The sequence below is a fragment of the Tigriopus californicus genome, chromosome 3 (genome assembly GCF_007210705.1).
Source record: "Tigriopus californicus strain San Diego chromosome 3, Tcal_SD_v2.1, whole genome shotgun sequence".
Lineage (NCBI taxonomy): Eukaryota > Metazoa > Arthropoda > Copepoda > Harpacticoida > Harpacticidae > Tigriopus > Tigriopus californicus.
In genome coordinates, this window is record NC_081442.1 from 2606171 (window position 1) to 2625632 (window position 19462).

The 19462-nt window shown below is 38.7% G+C and overlaps 2 protein-coding genes across 7 annotated transcripts; both read left to right on the forward strand.

The window, feature by feature from the left end:
• Positions 1-6887: 6887 nt before the first annotated feature.
• On the forward strand, positions 6888-10665 carry LOC131878261 (CD151 antigen-like). Its single transcript, XM_059224185.1, has 6 exons — positions 6888-7042; positions 7103-7728; positions 9031-9222; positions 9783-9956; positions 10012-10164; positions 10231-10665. The coding sequence occupies exons 2-6, from the start codon at positions 7597-7599 to the stop codon at positions 10474-10476; spliced, it is 897 nt and encodes a 298-aa protein (XP_059080168.1). The 5' UTR covers positions 6888-7042; positions 7103-7596; the 3' UTR covers positions 10477-10665.
• Positions 10666-12597: 1932 nt separating this feature from the next.
• On the forward strand, positions 12598-17223 carry LOC131878211 (coadhesin-like). 6 transcript variants are annotated; one of them, XR_009372974.1, is made up of 8 exons: positions 12598-12889; positions 12947-13099; positions 13855-14028; positions 14303-14479; positions 14551-14739; positions 14795-15046; positions 15736-15827; positions 16817-17223. XR_009372974.1 is itself a non-coding variant. In XM_059224127.1 (7 exons), the coding sequence occupies exons 1-7, from the start codon at positions 12628-12630 to the stop codon at positions 15753-15755; spliced, it is 1227 nt and encodes a 408-aa protein (XP_059080110.1). In that variant the 5' UTR covers positions 12598-12627; the 3' UTR covers positions 15756-17223. The 6 variants fall into 6 exon arrangements, 4 of the variants coding, with proteins under 4 accessions (XP_059080110.1, XP_059080109.1, XP_059080113.1 ...); XR_009372975.1 differs by lacking the exon at positions 14795-15046; XM_059224127.1 differs by having other exon boundaries at positions 15736-17223.
• Positions 17224-19462: the final 2239 nt, after the last annotated feature.

Genomic DNA, 19462 nt, shown 5'->3' on the forward strand with positions numbered 1-19462 from the left:
GGTCCAGATTCCACTTTCCATTACACTATAACCTCATTCCTCCATCCCTGTCTAGCCGAGCCAAGGATCTCTGCAGTCTTTAAATCATACTATGATCTACTTCTTTAACACCTTAAATGGGCATGGCTGAGATCATTCCCAATGGTGGGGTAAGATTTGATGATGGCTGTGATAAAGGAGCGCCTCCTGCCTTATCGAGGTAATCCTGACATCTCTTGATTCAAGTCTGAACGGAGTCTTTTACTATCTGGTTGGAAATTGCACTTTGAACCACAATGAAGCATTTTATTACATACAACCGCTCATCCCTTGGTTTTTCCCCTCAGCCTTAATTTAATTTACATTTCATAATATACAATACAATTCATATTAAACCCACAAACACCAGTTCAGGAGAGCAATGAGAAAATATAGTATAAGTGAAATGGAAAGCTCAATCGTATCCGATTTTGGGGTTTGAACGAACCACTCCTAACCTGTATTTTTCTCTAGACATCATTGATGGCTTCAAGGCTTGCTTGGGGTACCGTATCGGTAGAGCATCCTCTTTCCAATTTGCGAATCCTGGTTCTATCCCTTCGAGGCCAAGTCCAAGCTTCTCAATGTCTTTGATGATAACATGAGTGCTGCTTTAACAACTTAAATGGGCGAACCTGAGGTCATTCCCGAGGGTGAGGTCATAATTAATTTTGGGCTGTGATGGCGAAGCGGGAATATGCCTCATTTGGGACACCCAAAATCAGATGGCAGGCCGAGCGAGAGGGCTGCCATCTGATTTCGTAACAAACAAAACAAAACAAACATTGATAGCTTGTAAGAACGACTTTTATGGGCAAAATGAAGACATCATTTTGTATATTTCAATCGTCAGTTGTCGTGGAAGATTCGATTCAAATCAATGGGAATCAACTAGACAACAAACATTTCAAATTTGGTTATGATTGAAACGATGAAATGTTTTTTTTTGTTCCTGGGCCCTTGTTTCGTCCCAATTGCTTACCTTTTCACCCAAAGATGAAATGTGTCAAATGAAATTGTGTTCGAGTCTTGGTCAGGTCTTGAGGAAATGTTACTGTCATCATGACATCAGCGGAGCTGAAACTTTCGATCAAATGCTTGAAAGATTGAAAGTAAGACAAGGCTGTGAACCTCATTCGAGAAAAGTTGAAGCTGAGCTTGCACTTCACATCGAAACACGCCAAAAGATACCTTCCACACAACGTTGGCCATCGAGACAATTATTTGCTACATACGTATATACAGTGTACTGCACTCATCGTTTGGTTTCCCTGATAAAAGTGCCAAATCAAGCATAAATAAGAGCAGGAGCAAATTTTGGTGCCCGAAAGGCTCAGAAAACTTCAGACAAACAGCTTGAAATCACATTTTTTTGGCAGAGTATCTCAGTGAAATTGTTCTGTCCGTCAAAACGAGTGTTGAACAAATCAGGCGCACAAATTGTATCCGAGGTTCAGGGTGCCTTTTTAGATCGCTCTTTTGTACTAGCTTCCTAAAGATTATCTTCTGGAACCAGCGAGTGAACTTACCATACCGTAATTGGGCATATTTTTGCCATTTTCACGTTGCTTCTTAGACTATTTGGCTCGACCAGCATCTAGGATTTTTTATATTCAATCATGAGGAGAAATGTGTTCCCAGGGTCAGTGTACCATTAATAATGTCAGAGTGTAACAATCAGAGAACATTTTTTCAAGTTCGTTTTCAATTTATGAACTTTTTTTTTTTTTGAGAGTTAAAGTTTAATAACAAAAATCGGCCAAATCTCATCGAATTTGTCACAAATTTCCCGACAATTTTCTTGCTTAGAGTCATGGTTAACTGTGGCGAATTTTTACATGTGTCTGATTTTCAAAGGAGAAATGACTTACACAAGTGAAACTACAACCGCTGGCATTGCCTCTTTTCAATAATTTCATTTTTGGGAGATGCACTCTGCAATTTTTAAATGCATTAATGAAAAATGTAAGCAGATCACCAACTACTTTGTACTTTCGAGTACTTTCATGTCAATGAGATCCTGCATAAAAGTCAGGAAAGGTTTGACCATATTAATTTGTTTCCCAACATTGACCCAAATTTATGAAAGTTACTATGAATTGCTGAAATCTTGAAATTTTTCGAGCTCAAATTGCTAAAATACAATTTAGAATTCTCTAACTAATCAAAAAAACAAACCTTTACAAAACTTTCCAAGGGGTCAAGGGGTCTCCCTGGGGAGCACTGAGTAACGAGCAATGCCTCCAATTCATTTTCGATTGTTAAAGGGACCAAATGATTGATCTAGCACGAACCTACCTATTAAGATCATGAACTGATGAGTGCCAATTTTGAAGATTGCGGTTTAATTACAAATCCAGACTGCAATGAATTCCTCATCAAATTTCGTGCAGTTATCACCCGTTTTTAGACCGAGCATTTGATGGCACTAAATAATGAGTTGAAGGCGATTCCAAAACTTCGATCAACATAGTTTTTGAAGTGTAAACGGAAACTGCATCATTCTTGGAGATCTGGCACGAACCTACCTATTAAGATCATGAGACATAGACAGGCTAACAACTGCCCTCTTTATAAAAACGTATCTGCTTATTTGAAGACCCTTTGTAAGTTTCAAAACTAATTGCCTACCTGCATTATTCAAACTCGTTAACAGATCTACGCTTTCATCAAATTTGCAATATTTCTTTTTTTTTTATACTGACAAGAAGTTACTTAATGGTCAAAACTCCGCCAAAAGAAGAGTATAGTTATGAAAAAAACCCGAAATCAATTGAGACATTAAATCGAATAATGTCCATTATAAGACGGACTTTTGCAGATAGCTTTTCAACACTTTATCCGTGTGAAACTTGATCACCTATGACCAGGAAAGGAATTATTGTATTCTCAGTTCAACAATCAAGAATCAAAAACTGAAGTAATAACTAGAAGTCTACTGAAGCTGGTTGTGACAGAAATAAGCTTTGGAAGACCTTAGTTACATCGGCTACTCATAAATGAAGAAAAAAATTACTCAAAATTAGGCATGGATTTTACGAAGAGACTTACGAAACATACTAGGATCAATAACAAACTTCGAGCCATTTTTAAAAAAATTCCCGTGTAACAAACTTTTCGGCTACAAGTATAACTGAAAAAGCAAGACAGCAAATTCCAGATTTGATTTTATCGTTGAAGCCCAGCTGTTAAGTCGTTGGATTAGTCTACAAATCAGAAATACAAAAACATGAGAAGCACCCTTTTTTCCTTAATTGCGCCATTATTGCAGGTAGAATGCCAATTAAACCACAGAGGGTGCCATTTCAATAAATGCAACGATTAGCCTTGACTATTTTTGTCCCGACATATGCTCAAGACAAATAAAGTTTGTAGTCAGATAATTTTATCAGAGAACCAACAACTACATTTCTCTTCCAAAATTCAAACTGATCCACCTACAGGACCTATTGCTTCAACACGCAAGGTAAAAAACGGCTTTGAGTTTTTAAAAATGCATTCATCCTCATTGGATCTCGCGAAAGAAATTGGCACAAAATGGATTTACCAAAAAAGACATACAAACAGACAAGCATACTTTTACACTTTTGGTGTCACGGACTTTTGACACTCTGACAACCCTAGATATCTAAAACAACAAATGAGCCCAGAGCAAGACGGAAGGGGCCGTCTTCAGCCCCGCAACCTTTCTTGCTAAACGTTTGATAGCCAAAGCCAAGGATCGCTCAAAATTACCTGGATGAAAAAAAATCGTGCACAGCAGGTGGAAATGAAAAAAAAATGTTTTTTGAGGTATGATTTATGTTACAGCACAAGCAAGGCAAACCCTTTAACGAACCAAATTACGCATGAAACCCTTCTATTCTGCAGGTTTGCACCGAACGCGTCATAGAGCACACATACGTATGATTCCTTGATCAAGTTCAAAAATGCACCACCTTATTTGGTGCATCTAATCACATTTTGGCATGCCAGATTACGTCCACAGGTGTTTAGACTATACGACAGCCTAATCATTCGAGGAATTGTAGACAGAGAGACGGCTAGATTCAAGATGTCTGAACTTGTCAAGTTTGCCAAAGAAGGGTTAGCTCCTGGTAAACGTCCTTGAAAATTATGTAGCCGGTAATTTTTTCTTAGAATGTGTTTTGGTAGTTAATTGTCAGGTGCCTATTTCAGCTTCTCAAAATAACGCAATGCTGGCACTCAACAGAGACATCATCTTGGAAATAATAATGAACCAGCCTAAAGATGGGTATATTTACTTAGAAAGAATTATTTTAAATCGAAAATATTGCTTTGGATACTTCTTGCATTTGTCCATAGGTTTTATTGGGGAGCGAGCAAATGGGTGCTGTGCCAACAATCCTTGTACATTAAGTGAGGAGGCTTGTTCAATTACTTGTTCTTTTTACTTTAAGAGTAATGAATGAAAAATAATTCAGTTCCTTTGATTTCTACATGGCAACTTTTTTGGAAGTGGTTCTAATTATTTTCCCATCCGTTTTTTGTCTCCTTCATGTTTGCATTTACCAGTTTTTGTTGAAAGATTTCGGCATGAAATGGTGCAACATACATTGTAGTAGCCCTCCAAAATATTACCGATTGTCACCTTTCTACTTCATATTTTGTTTGTGAACGTTTAGATGAGAATTCAAGTCACTAAAAGCCATGCTTTAGTCGGGATATGCACACGAATATAGTAGACGTATAACTATCATTCGTCTTGGCAAGGAAAGAAGATTTGTTATTATTCCTCGCCAAAAGCTAGTAAAAGTGTCCAATTCATTTCTTTCATAGTCAAATACACGGTAATGAAAATGCGACGGAACTGCAACTCTTTATTCACAAAAGTGGTGTGATTAGCCCAATTTTCGCTACCATTGTCATGCCTTCTAATCATCTCTTTGATCTTTGACATGTCCTCGGTCGCAAGTCAGACACTTGAGAGTAGTTGAAACATCGGCGATCGCTCGAAGAATCTAAGAGTGAAGGAATGGTCTGGTTTGGACTGTACTGAGTGAGTGCTCAACGTTGGATGGAGCGATCTCAATTGTCCAACCTGTCAACTCGGTTTCTCATGGAATCTTAAGTTGTGGGTGGGGCTTGTTTTGATGTTCCAACGGAGGATTTGCTCTTGGTAAGCTAGTTCAAATAATCCAGTCGTGATTGATTTTGCATTTGCATTTCATTTGTATTCTTTTGATGAGGCTTCAAATGATCCATGCATGACAATTTTTTTGCATTTGAGAGTCCAGGAGTGAAAGTAAAATAGACATGTTCCATTTGAGTTCGTGTCCAATTCCAAGTGCAATGTCATAATTGCTCTGCAAATCTCAAGACGCTTTGCTGCAATTAAAATGTATGTAACATTATGCTCGATTTTGCAGTGAATATTCGCAACTCGCCCGCAATAAAAGTGCAATTTTCGCAATCTGCTCGACAGAATTTCCCGTGTCCATTTAGAGTGTACTTAATGGCGATAAGTAAATGACGGCCCTGGATTTGCTTTGAGGTTGAGTGCACTCATTTTAAAATTGCTCCTTGTCCGAATTGTCCAATGTGTAAACATAGTCAGATACGGAGGAGAAAAGGATGTTGACATTAGGAAGAATACGGAGTGATATTTGAGAACACGTCCGGACAACATATTCACACGGACCGGACTCATTTTTGAGCACGTTTCTAGAAAGTCGCAAAAGAACAAAAAAAAGGAGGGCGCTCTAAAACACAGATGGAGTTCTTTGGATGTTTTGAATTTCGCAGGAGGGCAAAAACGATGCATTGTGCTGTCACATTGTATAGCTAAATATGGATTGATACACCTCAGGCTCATGAAGAATTGGTACACGAGAACAGTTTTTAGTTTGTTTTGACAACATTGTGCTCGCTTTTATAATGCTTCATTCAATGAAGTTGCTTGACGGTTGCATGCAGCTTGAAGAGCACGTAATTATTGTGGCCATTGTGTCTTGTCCAGCCTTACTGGAAAGTGGTTCTAGAAGGAAATTCTCCCATTCAATGCAATTCTGTGCGCTATGAAATGCATTTTGCATTCCCAAATCAATTGCAAATAATGTTTTACTGAATGAGAAAAAACAAAATTCATCGAAAGAATATCAATTCCATGTTCAATTGGTTGCATGTAAATCTTTTCAATAAGACCATTTCATCTTCAAGAACCATTTTCATTTGGGCCAGCAAAACTTGTTCTCCTTTTGAAGCCATCTTCACAACGTAATATTGACATAAACAAACAATTGCGTTTATGTCGTAGAGGAGATGAAATATGCATCTTATTACAGAACCATCATTCCAGTCAAAAACCTTTGTGACTACAAAGACTTTTTGAGCGAGAAAATCAACTTGAAGTGATCAAAAGAAAACTTTCAAAAACGAGCAATCAGTTCCATATCTAATATCAGCGTTAGGTTAACAACTCTAATCAAGCATTTCGATTTGGCTTGTTCCATTGCAAAGTTGTTTTTTGTCTACTTACAGTGTCACACTAAAATGCAAACGTGTGAAGCATTTCAATGCCTCAAATTGATTCTCTATCCAAATCCAAATCATGGCAAAAGATACCTGGCTATCGATAAGATATCGTCTTCAAATTCAAGGTCAAATATCCAAACGCTTTTAAACTCTTTTCTCAAAACATGTTTGGCAATCTTTCCTCTAAACTCTATTTCTTAACATTTTCATAGCGTGAAACAACATTTCAACCACACAAATATGGTCTTTGGAAATCACATACTCTCTCGCTAATTCATCGTTAGTGCTAGTTGAAAAGTGCACCTTCAAATCCTGGCAACATCTTTAAGCTAAGTACTCTATCCCTAGAATCTCAGTAGTCCCGGTAAAATCGAATGACGCTCGAAAGCTCTTCCTGGATGTACTGCTTGTGGGTACTGGGTGACTTCGTCGGGATAGTCTCTTCCTTCGTGTTGCGCCACATGTACAAATGCACAACGCATCCATTCTCATTTCCTCTCAAACGAGACCTCCCCAAAAGTCAATTAAGGTAGAACCCGACAGCTGTGGCCTAAACAACTCAATAACTCCGGGTTTGCCTCAATTCCAGATTTGTGGACATCTCACGGTCATCCTCTGGAATGAATAGTTCGGTATCTGTCAGTGACCAAGGGATCATCAACGATGATAGATGGTGTCATTGAATTCGAAGTGTAGAAACTGTGCACGAAAAGAGTTGTATTCTGCCCACATGAGATGACGTAAGACCTCGAAAACAAACTCTGAAAAATAAAATTCGGAAGGTGTTCACGCTCAACTCTCAATCCTCAACCGATGAAGAAGAAAACACAGAGAAGGCGTGTGCATTTGCCAACGAAGTCCCAATTTTCCACTGGATTGCCGTATCCCTAACAACGAATGACATAATCGTGAAAAGCTTGTCAGAGAAGCCCAGGCCTTGGGCCCAAATAAGTACAAATTGTACGTGGAAGTGTCATGATAAATTAATTTCCAGCTCCAGCCGCCATCCAGCCGAGTTGGGGCGGAACTTTGGTGCGTGAACGAAACTCGTGATTATCGTCGTGAGTTCTTGAGTTTGACACGATGGCCCAAAACGGGAACAACAAGGGACGTCATCGTGATCAGCATTCCCTTGCGGAAAATCCTCGAAACGAAGGTTGCTATTCGTTGACAGTCCTCAAATTATTCTTCGTCATCTTCAACATTATCTTTCTGGTGAGTTTAATTATTAGCATCAAAACCTGACCGTTCATGAGGGTGGATAGAGAAAGACCTTCCGTCCTGAGAACAAGCTCATTTTACTTTTCACACCCACTTAAAAGAAGGGAATTTGATAACTGATACGATCTTGGGCAGGGCTTGAGTAGAGGTAGGCAAATCTCGTTTTATTTGATCCTCACCAGCATCATCATCAGGTGTGAGCTCACTTTATAATTTGATAAACTCACTCGACATGCTTCAGCTGTTAAACCGAAAGATGATTTCTAGTTATCATCACGATCAAACTTAGACTTAATTCAAGCCATTACTTTAACGAATTGCAAAATGCTTGTTCGCCATTAATCCAAAACATTTTCCAAAACCACCCTTGAACCCTTGAGCCTAGTTAGGTGGGAGAGACCTCTATTGTATTTACCAACCTGCACAATGATTCAATGAGACATCATTCTGGTAATAAAGAGGTTTTCTATCTTTTACTGCAACTCTTAAGAGAGAACCATCAATTCTACCCAGCCAGTTGAGTTAAAGCATTTTGGTAATCCGGCAATAACTAACCATGAACCCAAAAGCTCCTTAAACTTTGAACTAAATCCATTTCAAGATCGGTCAACTAAATGCGTCTTTACCAGGAGCTTCAATAACGCAAAGGCCATTTACAGCGTGACAGAAATATTTTGGCCGGTTTAAATTTCACATGCTTATATTTCAAAGTTAAAGCGAGTGAGGAAAATCCCAAGTGCTTTTTTTTCTCAACGTTTTCAAGCATTTTCTGTTTCCCAATTTTCCAATTTGTATTTCTGTTAGTCATCAGTTTTTCCTGATGAAAGTTCTTGAGCTTTGACCATTGTTAATCATTAAAAAATCATGAAAATCGTGAAAAAAACCTTTGTAATTAAAACTGAGCCCCAAAAGCATTATCGGAAATGTGAGTGAGAGGCAACTAATACAAATTCAGAAAAGACCCCCTTGTGGGGTATGTGTAATGCCAAAAGTTCCATCACTTACTTTTAACAAGTGACAAAAATAAAAACACAAATGAATGTCATTATATCTACACCATATCGATACAATGAACCCAATTTAAGAATTTAACGCAACCACACCATTTTCACTTTAAAAAATAAATTCATCTTCTTTTACTTTCGCGAAAATATTTCCGGGATCTCTCGATCTCTAGTTTCACTCTTACTGCTTGTTCTTTAGATGCAGCTTTTTAGCACTGGATCGTCCTTTGAAAAGAGCATCCTCAGTTTCAGCGTTTCATTTAAGTAATACAAAGTTCTTGATTGATTGCAGGTTTCTAGTATTATCATTGGAGGAACGGGGGTATGGAACCATTGGACCCATTGGCATATCTTGAGTCTAATGACAACAATTACGTACTCCTTAATCACTTGGCTTGTGATTGCAACCGGCCTATTGGGCATAGTTGGTGCAACTATAGGTTGCTTTGGAGCAAAACTTGAGCAACGATGCTCCATTGGATTGGTAAGTATACGATTCAGAAAGGATCTACCCTAATTTATTATATTCATGGATTGAACGTAATGTAAACAAAGATAAAAGCAAGCGCCATTTGGTTAATTCTTCGTAGAGCGTATCCAAGTACTATTGATATGCAATTTATAATGCCCATTGTACAACTAAACAAGTCGAATCAAGCAAATAATTGGCAAGGGCCCTAGCTTTTCATGAATATGAAACATGTATAGGTCCACGTCCGCAATTTTGACGGAGCAATTATTGGCTTTTCTAAAAAATCAGATTGTTTCGTCAGTCACAGAACATGGTATTAAAAGAAATTCTCTCAATCACAGAGAGAGGTTGCAAGGTTGATTTTTGAAAACGTTCCGTGAACTTTGCCATTGATACAAAAGGTAAACCTTCTACATCATACAATGTCAATTTTCTTCAATTTTCAAGAAGACATTATTGTTTGCTTAGCGTGACTTGCCTCTTTCAACGTGTATTCATCGTTCAAAAACCTCGATTATATTTAAAGTTGAAGAAGAAACAAGTAAACTAAATATCTAATTATCTTTGTCTAGTACGGGTTCATTGTGGCAATTATGTTCATGATGGAATTGATCTTGTGCATGCTTTCCTACTCGTATCATGATCAAGTTGAGCTAGATTTGCACCAAAACCTTGGTCCGAATCTGATTAGAACCTACTCCGTGGACAGAGACATCACAGAAGCCGTGGATTATATTCAACAAAAAGTAAGCAATTTTGATTCTTGTTAATGAACAATCCTGATAAGAAGTTCTTTTTTAGTTGAATTGTTGTGGTGGCGATTATTACGAGGATTGGACCAAAAGTAAATGGTACTTCACAGCCTCCAAGCGGAATAAAGTTCCAGATTCTTGTTGCAAAACTATGTCGGATGCCTGCGGAATGAGTGATCATCCATCTAACATTCCTTACACGGTAATAAATATTATCAGAATTAGTATCTTGTGTTTCCTAAATGTAAGCTCCTTTCATCAATTTCAGGGTTGTCGCCACCCAATGGCCGCACAGATTCAAAGTCATCTAGTTCTTTTGGGTATAACTGGAATTGGTTGTGCACTTCTGCAAATTTTGGGATTCGTTTTCACTATTTGTCTGTTTGAAAAATTGGGACGGGTGGGAAAAATGAAAAGTTGGCAAACCGAGTCGAAGAAATTCAGCCCACATTTTACAACTTCTCATGTCGGGTATCATCCGGTATTTTCCAACGGTTTGTCTAACAAAACTTAATGGCTATTTAATCCCCTTGTTGCTGAAAAGTCAATACAAGTGTCAGATAAATATAATTGCCTAGAAAATTTGCCCAAGGTAACCCCGCCTTTCAATTATCGAACCATTGCTATTGTGTGACCTTGTTAAACATTATGAATTGATAACAAACATGATGCTAAGTTTAATAAAGAATGTATTCGAAATCAAGTTACAAGTTTCATTATTTTTTACCCCACTTTTAAAGAACGTCCACTCGTTAACAAGTTAGATGTCAGGAATGAAAGAGCTCTCGTATTGGGAGAGGTTGGAAAGGTTGGGATTGTACAGTATTCAGAGAAGGTGCGAAAGAATTCTGATGCTGTAAGTCTTTAAAAGCATTCATGAGCTTTGTCCCAACCCAGGATTTGACGTCAATTCTAGTGACCGTAGAGGCTTAATGTGCGTTTTGAGAGCACCTTCAAGCCCTCGAGAATCTTGGATAGTTAGAACAATGAAGTCCACTTCTCTTCTATCTCGGACTCCTTCATTGTTTAATTTGCTTCCATCTGATATTCGTAGGGAATACATAGGCCTTCTTGATCCGGTAGCATCTTTCAAGTCAGACTTGGACCAATTTTTAGATAGCATTCGAGATCATCCCTACATTCAAGGCCTAGCTCGGTCTGCCAATTCAAATTCGTTTGTAGACCAAATATCATACAAAGATTGAAAGGTAATAAATAGACGAATTATAACCTTTCATTTTAATAGCACTGGGGATTAAATTCCCTGTAGCGGTTAGAAAAGCCCGTGAAAAACCAAACCCAAAGCAGAAAAGAAAGATATTTCATCTCTTTCAAACTTGATCTTGAGTGCCTCCATCTCGTCTAATGCGGACGATAGCAAATTAGTCTGTGGTAGTAATAACAAAAGCCTTTCAGAGTTGCAAGCAGACCTCTATAAATACATGAATGGGTGGCAGAGAACAACATGACGTTTACGGATACAAGTTTCAAGGCATGACTTTTGGTTATGATCAGGGGTTTCGGCCCTCATTCTCGGACAGTTCCAACAAACAATTTCTTGTTTTGCCTTTTTTATACATTCAGACATGACATTTTTTGCATTGAATAACATTATTTGCATCGGTTACCAAATCTGTCAACTCTAAAGTTTTTGCAACGCAAAAAAGCAAAACCGAGAGAATGGAAAGGAAGCACTATTAATTAACTGCTTATTTATTAATTAATTAACTAACTAATAATTAATGTGTTCAACTCCATCCGTCGGAAGTTCACGTTTTTAGGGAGGAGATGGGGCTATCGCAGTCCTTAGGTCCTTGCTTTGATTCTCAGGACGTTTAAAGGCCAACAGCACCCTCAGACAAAAACCAACCTGAGTCTGGACATTGAAATTGCCTCCTAGAAAAACTGCATAATGTGATTGTCGTCTACTACCTACTACTACCTACTACTACTACTACTACTATCTACTACTACTACTACTACTAACTACTACTACTACTACTACTACTACTACTACACTACTACTACTACTAACTACTACTACTACTACTACTACTACTAACTTACTACTACTACACTACTACTATACTCTACTACTACTACTACTACAACTACTATACTACTACTACTATACTACTACTACTACTACTACTACTACTACTAACTACTACTTACTACTACTACTATACTACTACTACTACTACTACTACTACTACTACTACTACTACTACTACTACTACTACTACTATTCTACTACTACTACTACCTAACTACTACTACTACTACTACTACTACTACTACTACTACTACTACTACTACTACTACTACTACTACTACTACTACTACTACTACTACTACTACTACTACTACTACTACTACTACTACTACTACTACTACTACTACTACTACTACTACTACTACTACTACTACTACTGTGTCGAAACACTGAATCTGACAAAATTATATCCAATGTCAGCAAAATTACATTACCTGACCTAACTTCAAATGATACAGCTAGTTGTGACGACTTGATTATTCATGATCACTCATTAACCGACCCCTAGACCTTGTTGTGAGAGGGGCATTGGATATTGGATTGTGTGCTCAAATCATAATTGCCTTATACCTTGCCGTGGAGAGGTCTTTCTTTGTAATACGTTCATTTATGAACAGGGAATTTTCAACCATGTGGGTCACCCGCTTTTGGATGAGGATTGAAGTCATCATCTTTCTTTTAAATAGCCAGCCAGGGTGGGGCCGAATTGTGACTGAAATAAGTCCTGGCCAAGGATGTGGAGTTATCAATCCGTTTACGACAAAGCTTGGCCGAAACTCAAAATATTGTTCCTTCATAAAATATTTTGAAAATGAGGAGCAGCAAGTTGAAGAAGAAAGTTTGGAAAGCTTACAAATTCAATCAGATAACGGTAAGTGTCTCTTTGGGTGCAGCAGATATCTTCCTTAAACCAATCTGTTTCATATAGGGTGGGTGGATTGGGGAGAGTGGAGCTTTTGCTCGGAAACATGTGGATCCGGAGTAAGGCAAAGATCAAGAGCTTGCAGTTCGACAGATCCTGCTAACGATTGTCCCGGATCAATATTGATGATGGCATACTGCAATTCAAAAGGATGTCGAGGTAATTTTACTCTGTCAATCTTTGGACGGAAGTGCATTCAAAGTAATATTTTGTTTCTAATCACCGGGTGCGCCATATTATCGTCCACACTTGTTTGTGGCCCTGATACCTCGGTTAATGGGAGGTCATGTGATCATTACCAACCATTTTCGAACATTTTCTAAACTAAAAAAACAGACACAACTGGCTCTTCAACATGAAGGAAGCGCGAAAGGGGGTAGTGGCTAAAATTGACAAAGGGAGACCGCCATCAAAATATCCCATAGTTTTGCCATATACCGCCACGGCTTACAGCACTAATAAGTACCATGCCGCCATCGGGGTATTCTCCGCATCCAGGCCTACCTTGAACTAAGGTTAGGCTCCACAGGATTCTGGTCAAAATTGGACTGCCCCCCCAAATAACCCCAACCTGAATCTGCTGGATTTCAGCCTCTTGGGGCATGTGGAGTCCAGGGACAGTGCCACCTTCCACAACATTGTGGACAAGCTGAAGGAGTTTGCTGGCGAGGCCTGGGTCGCCAATTGGTGCATAAAGAAGAATTTCGCGAACTTTGTCCCCTGACTCAAGTTCTGCGTGGCCGTCAAAGGCGGTCTATTTGAGAAATATAATGCCATGATATCTGCCTTCCAACTTCAATTTTATGTGCTTAGTACGAATGCTTTACAATTGATCAAGTCCATGAAAATCAATATGTAGATGATATTTTGGCGCACCCTGTATGTGTTATAACCAATGCTTGTTTCCCATTTAGCAAATGGTGGATGGAGTGAGTGGAGTGAGTGGATGGCTTGCGATTCTCAATGCAAGATTATGAATGAAACCAGATATCGAACCTGCGATAACCCATCACCCAAACTTGGAGGCCTTCCTTGCCCAGGATCTGACTTGGATTTCAAAGATTGTTCCCTTGTTCGTGATTGTCCGGGTAAACCCGATTCCAATGACAAAAATTGTCGCAAAACCGCAAAAGGGAATTTTGTGGATAAAAGACGAGCCAACTTTAGATAACATAATCATGTTTGTCGTTGTGTCACGCCATGCGTTAGTTGAGTTTATTATGGCATACTCTTCAGCTAAATTGGTCATTAGCTTAGATCAATGCTATTCCTTGATAGTTAACGATAATTACTTTCTTGTGAACAGATATCATTTATTTGCGACCAACTGCCACCATTGAAGAAAATTCTTGTCCTTCTCAGTTAATGGCCAATGGTCCGTTTGGTCATTTTGGGACATTTGCCAACCCACATTTGGATCCACGGGAGCGGGAACTCAAACTCGGACCAGGACTTGCACGTCTCCGCGTCCATCAAATGGAGGCAACTCATGTGTAGGAGAAGACAATGAATCAAAACTGTGTTTTAAAGGTGACGCTGGTAGGGGAATAATTTTGGTCCAGAACTTTCTTTCAACTTTTACGGATTACTTTGGCCCCACCTGTTTACAGAGGATGGAGGATGGGGCTCATATTCGGGTTGGAGTGATTGCTATTTGCCAGAATTAGTTTGTGGAGATAACGGGGAAAGATGGTTGGAGCGGAATTGCGTCAACCCCAAGCCAAGGTTCGGAGGCATACCTTGCAGTGGCATTGGAACCGTGTATGAGGCTTGCAACATAGATTGCACGTCTACTACAGGTGACATGAACATGTTTCTGCATGGAAGGGGTTTGTAATTGTTTGAGAATTCTAGAACTTCGGTTGACGGGTATATGGGGAACAACAGGGCCCCAACAAGAATGCCTTAATGGTCACTTTGTTACGGCATTTAAGACAAAAATATCTTTGAATCAAGGAATAACGGGTGTTCGACTCCAATGCAATGACCCCGGTCAAGAGGAGATTTACAGCTTGGAACATCCTGATGGAAATTATGGAGAATTTGTCCACTCATGTCCGGGCGGATACACGAAAATCAAGGGCCTATTTCAGCCCCATTGGGGTGGTAAGAATGATGACATTGTCAGTTAGTGTCTGATGTACTGTGGTGTGTGTCGAAGACTGTTGGGATGCAAGTCCAACACGCAAGGGCAGCCTTCACATTATTCTGTTATATCATCATTCTGCAGCATTTCAATCTTGTAGTCCAGTATTAGCCTGCACACCAGTTTTCTCACTGTGGGACAGAGTGGTTCAAATGCCCACTAAAGTTTTAACTGAAATACCCTAGCACATTTTGAATGAATCCAGCATTATTCATTACTGAAGAGTTAAAACAGAGCACAAGTTATTTCGACCTTTTCTGAACAAGATTTTTGTCTTTTGATAAGTGTCATTAAAAAAGAAATTGCGATTGGCCGTTCAATAATAGCTTAACGTCAAAAGGGACCACATTCCTCCCCAAACTTTATCAATGGGAAGTCTTAGCCGCTACCTGCTCCCAATTTGGTCAAAAAGCCCAATCAAGTTTTCAAAGAAATATCCAAATACATTTTGTCATATTTCTTGCTCAGAAAATCAAAAAGAGCAACTGCAGTTTTATTGTCTTATTAAATTCCAGCCACCATAAAAAACTTACATGCCTAAAACCATTATAAAAAAAGTTTTTAAAAACAAACAAAGTAAATTGGAGGCATGCTTAATCAAGACGTACTTGGAAATTTATCTATTGAACCATTTCTTAACTTATTTCAGATTTGATTGCCCAATTTTGATCGTCTTTAGTCCCAAAGTGCCCTGGTTACATATTGACTTAAATTTCAATCGAAGTGATAAATTCTTAAAGAGTAAGAGACTGTTTTTCTTTTTCTTCGTTAGAAAGCTTTGATTAAGAATTGAACATTTTTATGGAAGCTATTCAAAAGGCCGAAAATAGATGTTCCTTAGACTTGAAGGGTAACCCTAAGTTGGAAGCCAAGTGAACCCTAATTTTCGAGTCCCCATTTCGAGACAGACAACTGAACTCGTTTTGTAATTATGGGGAGGAAAGATACCTAGTGGCAATTTGACTTCAAAGTCACCCTTGTTTGCTAGATGCCCTCGTTCCGATAATAACCGGAGACCTGAATATAGGTCTAAAAAGCTAAGCCCATTTACTAAGGGCGTTTCATCTCCAAGAGCTATCACAGTAATCCACTTAGTGCATTGCTCAAGAATACTCCTTGTGTCCATCCTTATTCACTATTCATTTGGGATTAAAATATTGGGAATTCAATAGGTTAGGACCTTTCGCCCCTGATTGTGGATGGAACAGCACCCAGATGCAGCTTTTCCAGTTTTCGACAATGGAACATGCAAATTGTTTCTTTTATGCCAAGAATTATTGCAAAATGGAAATGAGAATCGGCCTATGTTGTAATGATTACCCTCTTCTCGAAATACTGACTATCATTATTAGCAGCCGACATCATCTTGAACATGTTGAAATTAGACAGTTTTTCATCAAAGAGGAAACAGCAAGGCAAAATTTTGATGATTGTACCTGGCCAAAATTGAGGAAAAGCGAGATAAATGAGACAGAGGCGTTCAAATATTTGGCTTAATGGTGCATAGAACCGTTTTTACATTTCACAGCATGTGGAAAACGGTCTTACAAATAACACTAACAACCTATGTAACATATAAAAATCCTATAAAATTAGCAATACTTGTTGGAACAACAAAATAACAAATGTTGTGATTATTGCACTCTAATCAAGAATAGTTATTAATGCCCTGCTTTATTGCATGACTCAGTTGATTGCTCAAAACTCCGAACTATGTATTCTTTCAACAGATGATAGAGACTGCACTTGCGTAGACATGTTTTGCCCCGAAACTGGCCAATGGCAGAAGTCGATTTGTGAGGTGGGTGATTTTACTGCCAATCCCAAAGGTCCAGAAAGATGTGACGTCGGTCAAGTCATTTGTGGAATAACGACCAGAGTCTGGATGGGGGGAGGTGATAAAACCGGAGTGGGAAGTGTGTTCATGAGATGTTGCTCAAAACCATGAATCACCAATGCGCATAAAATGCTATCCTATCTTTGTGAATCTTTTCTGCTTTCATTGGCTTCTGAATCTTTTCTGTTTTCATGGGCCTCTGAATCTCTCTGTTTTCACGGGCTGCTAACATGTATTGCGAATGGTTTCAAAATGGCTTGGGTTTGCTGTAAATATATTTTTCATGCGTTTCGGTCTTTATTTTGCCTTTTGTGTGTTAATGTGTTTTCAAACAATTTCCATTTATTTATCGGTGCATAGCTATTGTTTCTTAAATTGTCAATTGTCAGCAAAATTGAGTTAAGTTCCAAATCGTTAGTGTAGCCAGGCGATCAAAGAGACCATGGCAAAAACTGTTCTCCTTTCCTCATGTGTCGTGGGTTCAAATCCCGGTGCCAGAACCTAACCTTCAGAATACCACGTTTGTCTGGGGTAGGAATGGGAATGGTCATGGAGGTCGCAATATGTCTGGGGGTCTTTCCAATTGTCGTCAGATACCCCGGTAGGCTTTGATCTCATTAAGAAATGGGGCTAAAACGACGCTTCAAGCCTTACCTTGGATCGTCCTCCATCCTTTCAAAGAGGCTGCTGCTGAAAAGTTCCAACCATTATAATCCAGTTTTTACGCATCTAATTGTTTATAACTTAAAGTGATTGACTTTGGAATTCAAGGATCGTAAAATAGTTAGCTCTTTTTCGCTCTGTAGAGGTTAAAACACCTTTGATTCACTTTCAATGAATGCTTGGATGTTCCTGGCAACCACTGACAAAAAATATTTCGGATCTCTACACGAACTCATCTCACTCGTATTTTTCATTCACGCAAGTCAAATTTCTTTCTTTCTCCATGTTGTATCACACGTTTAGCTCAAATTGAACTGAGACAGCTAAAAATCTGAACCATAAAAAACCCGGGTTGACTAAAATTCTTTTAGCTACAGCCCAAAACTTGCGAGTGAATACTCTGGTAAGGACGTTGGTTCGAAATTTAAGTACTGGTATGAATGATTTTTCCCTGTTACCCAGAGTATGATGCAAACAAGATTCTAAATATCTCAAGGTAGGAACATTTTTGGACAAAATTATTGACTTGAACATCCAAATCTTTGATCTTGAAAATTATGATTTCCGTTCAGTTTGATTTTCCCGCTTCTTTCGCCTCTTCACTTTTGTTATTCATGTTAGAAAATATGAATCTTACGCAATGCTGTTGGGTCGGGGTTCCCTTAACGATTGGCTTTCGGCAGAGGAAGTTAAGTCAAACCCGCAAATGCAAAATCTTCTTTTCTGCCACGATTCTATTTGGAAGAATGATAGGGTTTATGAAATCATGAGTCACCTACTTTCCAATCGGATGATCCATTTTTGTTTATTACAATAAGCAGGCAAATTCTTCAGCAATGACGTTTTGGGTGGTTTATTTGATTGGGTCATTTTTCCCCGTTTAAAGATTATGATTTCCTGACCCAAGGTTTGCTCCTGAGTGTACTTCAGAAAAGTAAGTTCTGCCGTTTCTCTGTTCTCAATATTTATATGCATTGTGTAATCATTTGCCGATGTGATTTCGAATATATTCTTGTTTCCAGCCTCTTAATCCGAGTCAGAGTGTCTACAATTTTTTGATAGAGCAATTGTGGGCCAGACCATTAACGGCATCTAGTTTTGCCTCTGCTGTGTCTTGGATTCTCTTTTTTGTTGTTGCGTTTTCAATGACCTTGGATTAGACTAGGGAAATTGTTAGCTCGGGGTTAATTTTGGAAATATTTGTCAATTGCAATTTACCTTAGATCATTGGTTGTTTTGGCCATTGTGATCTTGACTGAGTTAAGAAGTCTGGGCCAATGGTCCATAAGCTAGATTGGCCTTCAAGCACGGCTAAGGTGCACCCAAGGCTGGGAAGATCTGTTGGATTGAACTCTCCTGGACAAAATCTAATTTCGGATTGGCGAATCGTCCTATTCGTCGAATTGAGAGAATATTTTTTTTAATATCTGTAGAAGCTATGAACGTTTTTGTTTTAGAATGCAAAATGAGTTTCATGTTTTACGATCATAAACGGGAGGTGACAAAAGACCTGTTCAATCTGGCCCGCCCACCCTACTGCAATAACCAAGATTTTCATCATTTACCGCTAACCACTTGTTTATCGATCATCTGTGATTTCCCTCTTTCCCTTTTTCATGTGCACTGAACTAACTCAAGTCATCTTTGCTTCGGTAACACAATCGAATCAACTATCTTATCATTCTTGACCATTTCATTCTTTATTCCTGTAGATGTTGTTTATACGTACAGTTTTATACAATTTACTATTATCTGACATGACCAAGTGTCGCAATAAAGGTTATTATTTGTGGCAATTGGTTCGGGCCTTGCTCCAGTAGTTAGTTTAACGAGAGGGACTTGTTGTTTTGATCAAAAAGCGAGGCATTCATGACAA

Coding starts and splice junctions, on each gene's coding strand:
- LOC131878261 (XM_059224185.1), top strand. CDS start 7,597: ATGGCCCAAAACGGGAACAACAAGGGACGTCATCGTGATCAGCATTCC. Junction 7,729..9,030: donor TCTTCAACATTATCTTTCTG/GTGAGTTTAATT, acceptor GATTGATTGCAG/GTTTCTAGTATTATCATTGG. Junction 10,165..10,230: donor CATCTAACATTCCTTACACG/GTAATAAATATT, acceptor CATCAATTTCAG/GGTTGTCGCCACCCAATGGC.
- LOC131878211 (XM_059224126.1), top strand. CDS start 12,628: ATGAACAGGGAATTTTCAACCATGTGGGTCACCCGCTTTTGGATGAGG. Junction 13,100..13,854: donor CAATTCAAAAGGATGTCGAG/GTAATTTTACTC, acceptor TTTCCCATTTAG/CAAATGGTGGATGGAGTGAG. Junction 14,029..14,302: donor CCTTGTTCGTGATTGTCCGG/GTAAACCCGATT, acceptor TGTCCTTCTCAG/TTAATGGCCAATGGTCCGTT.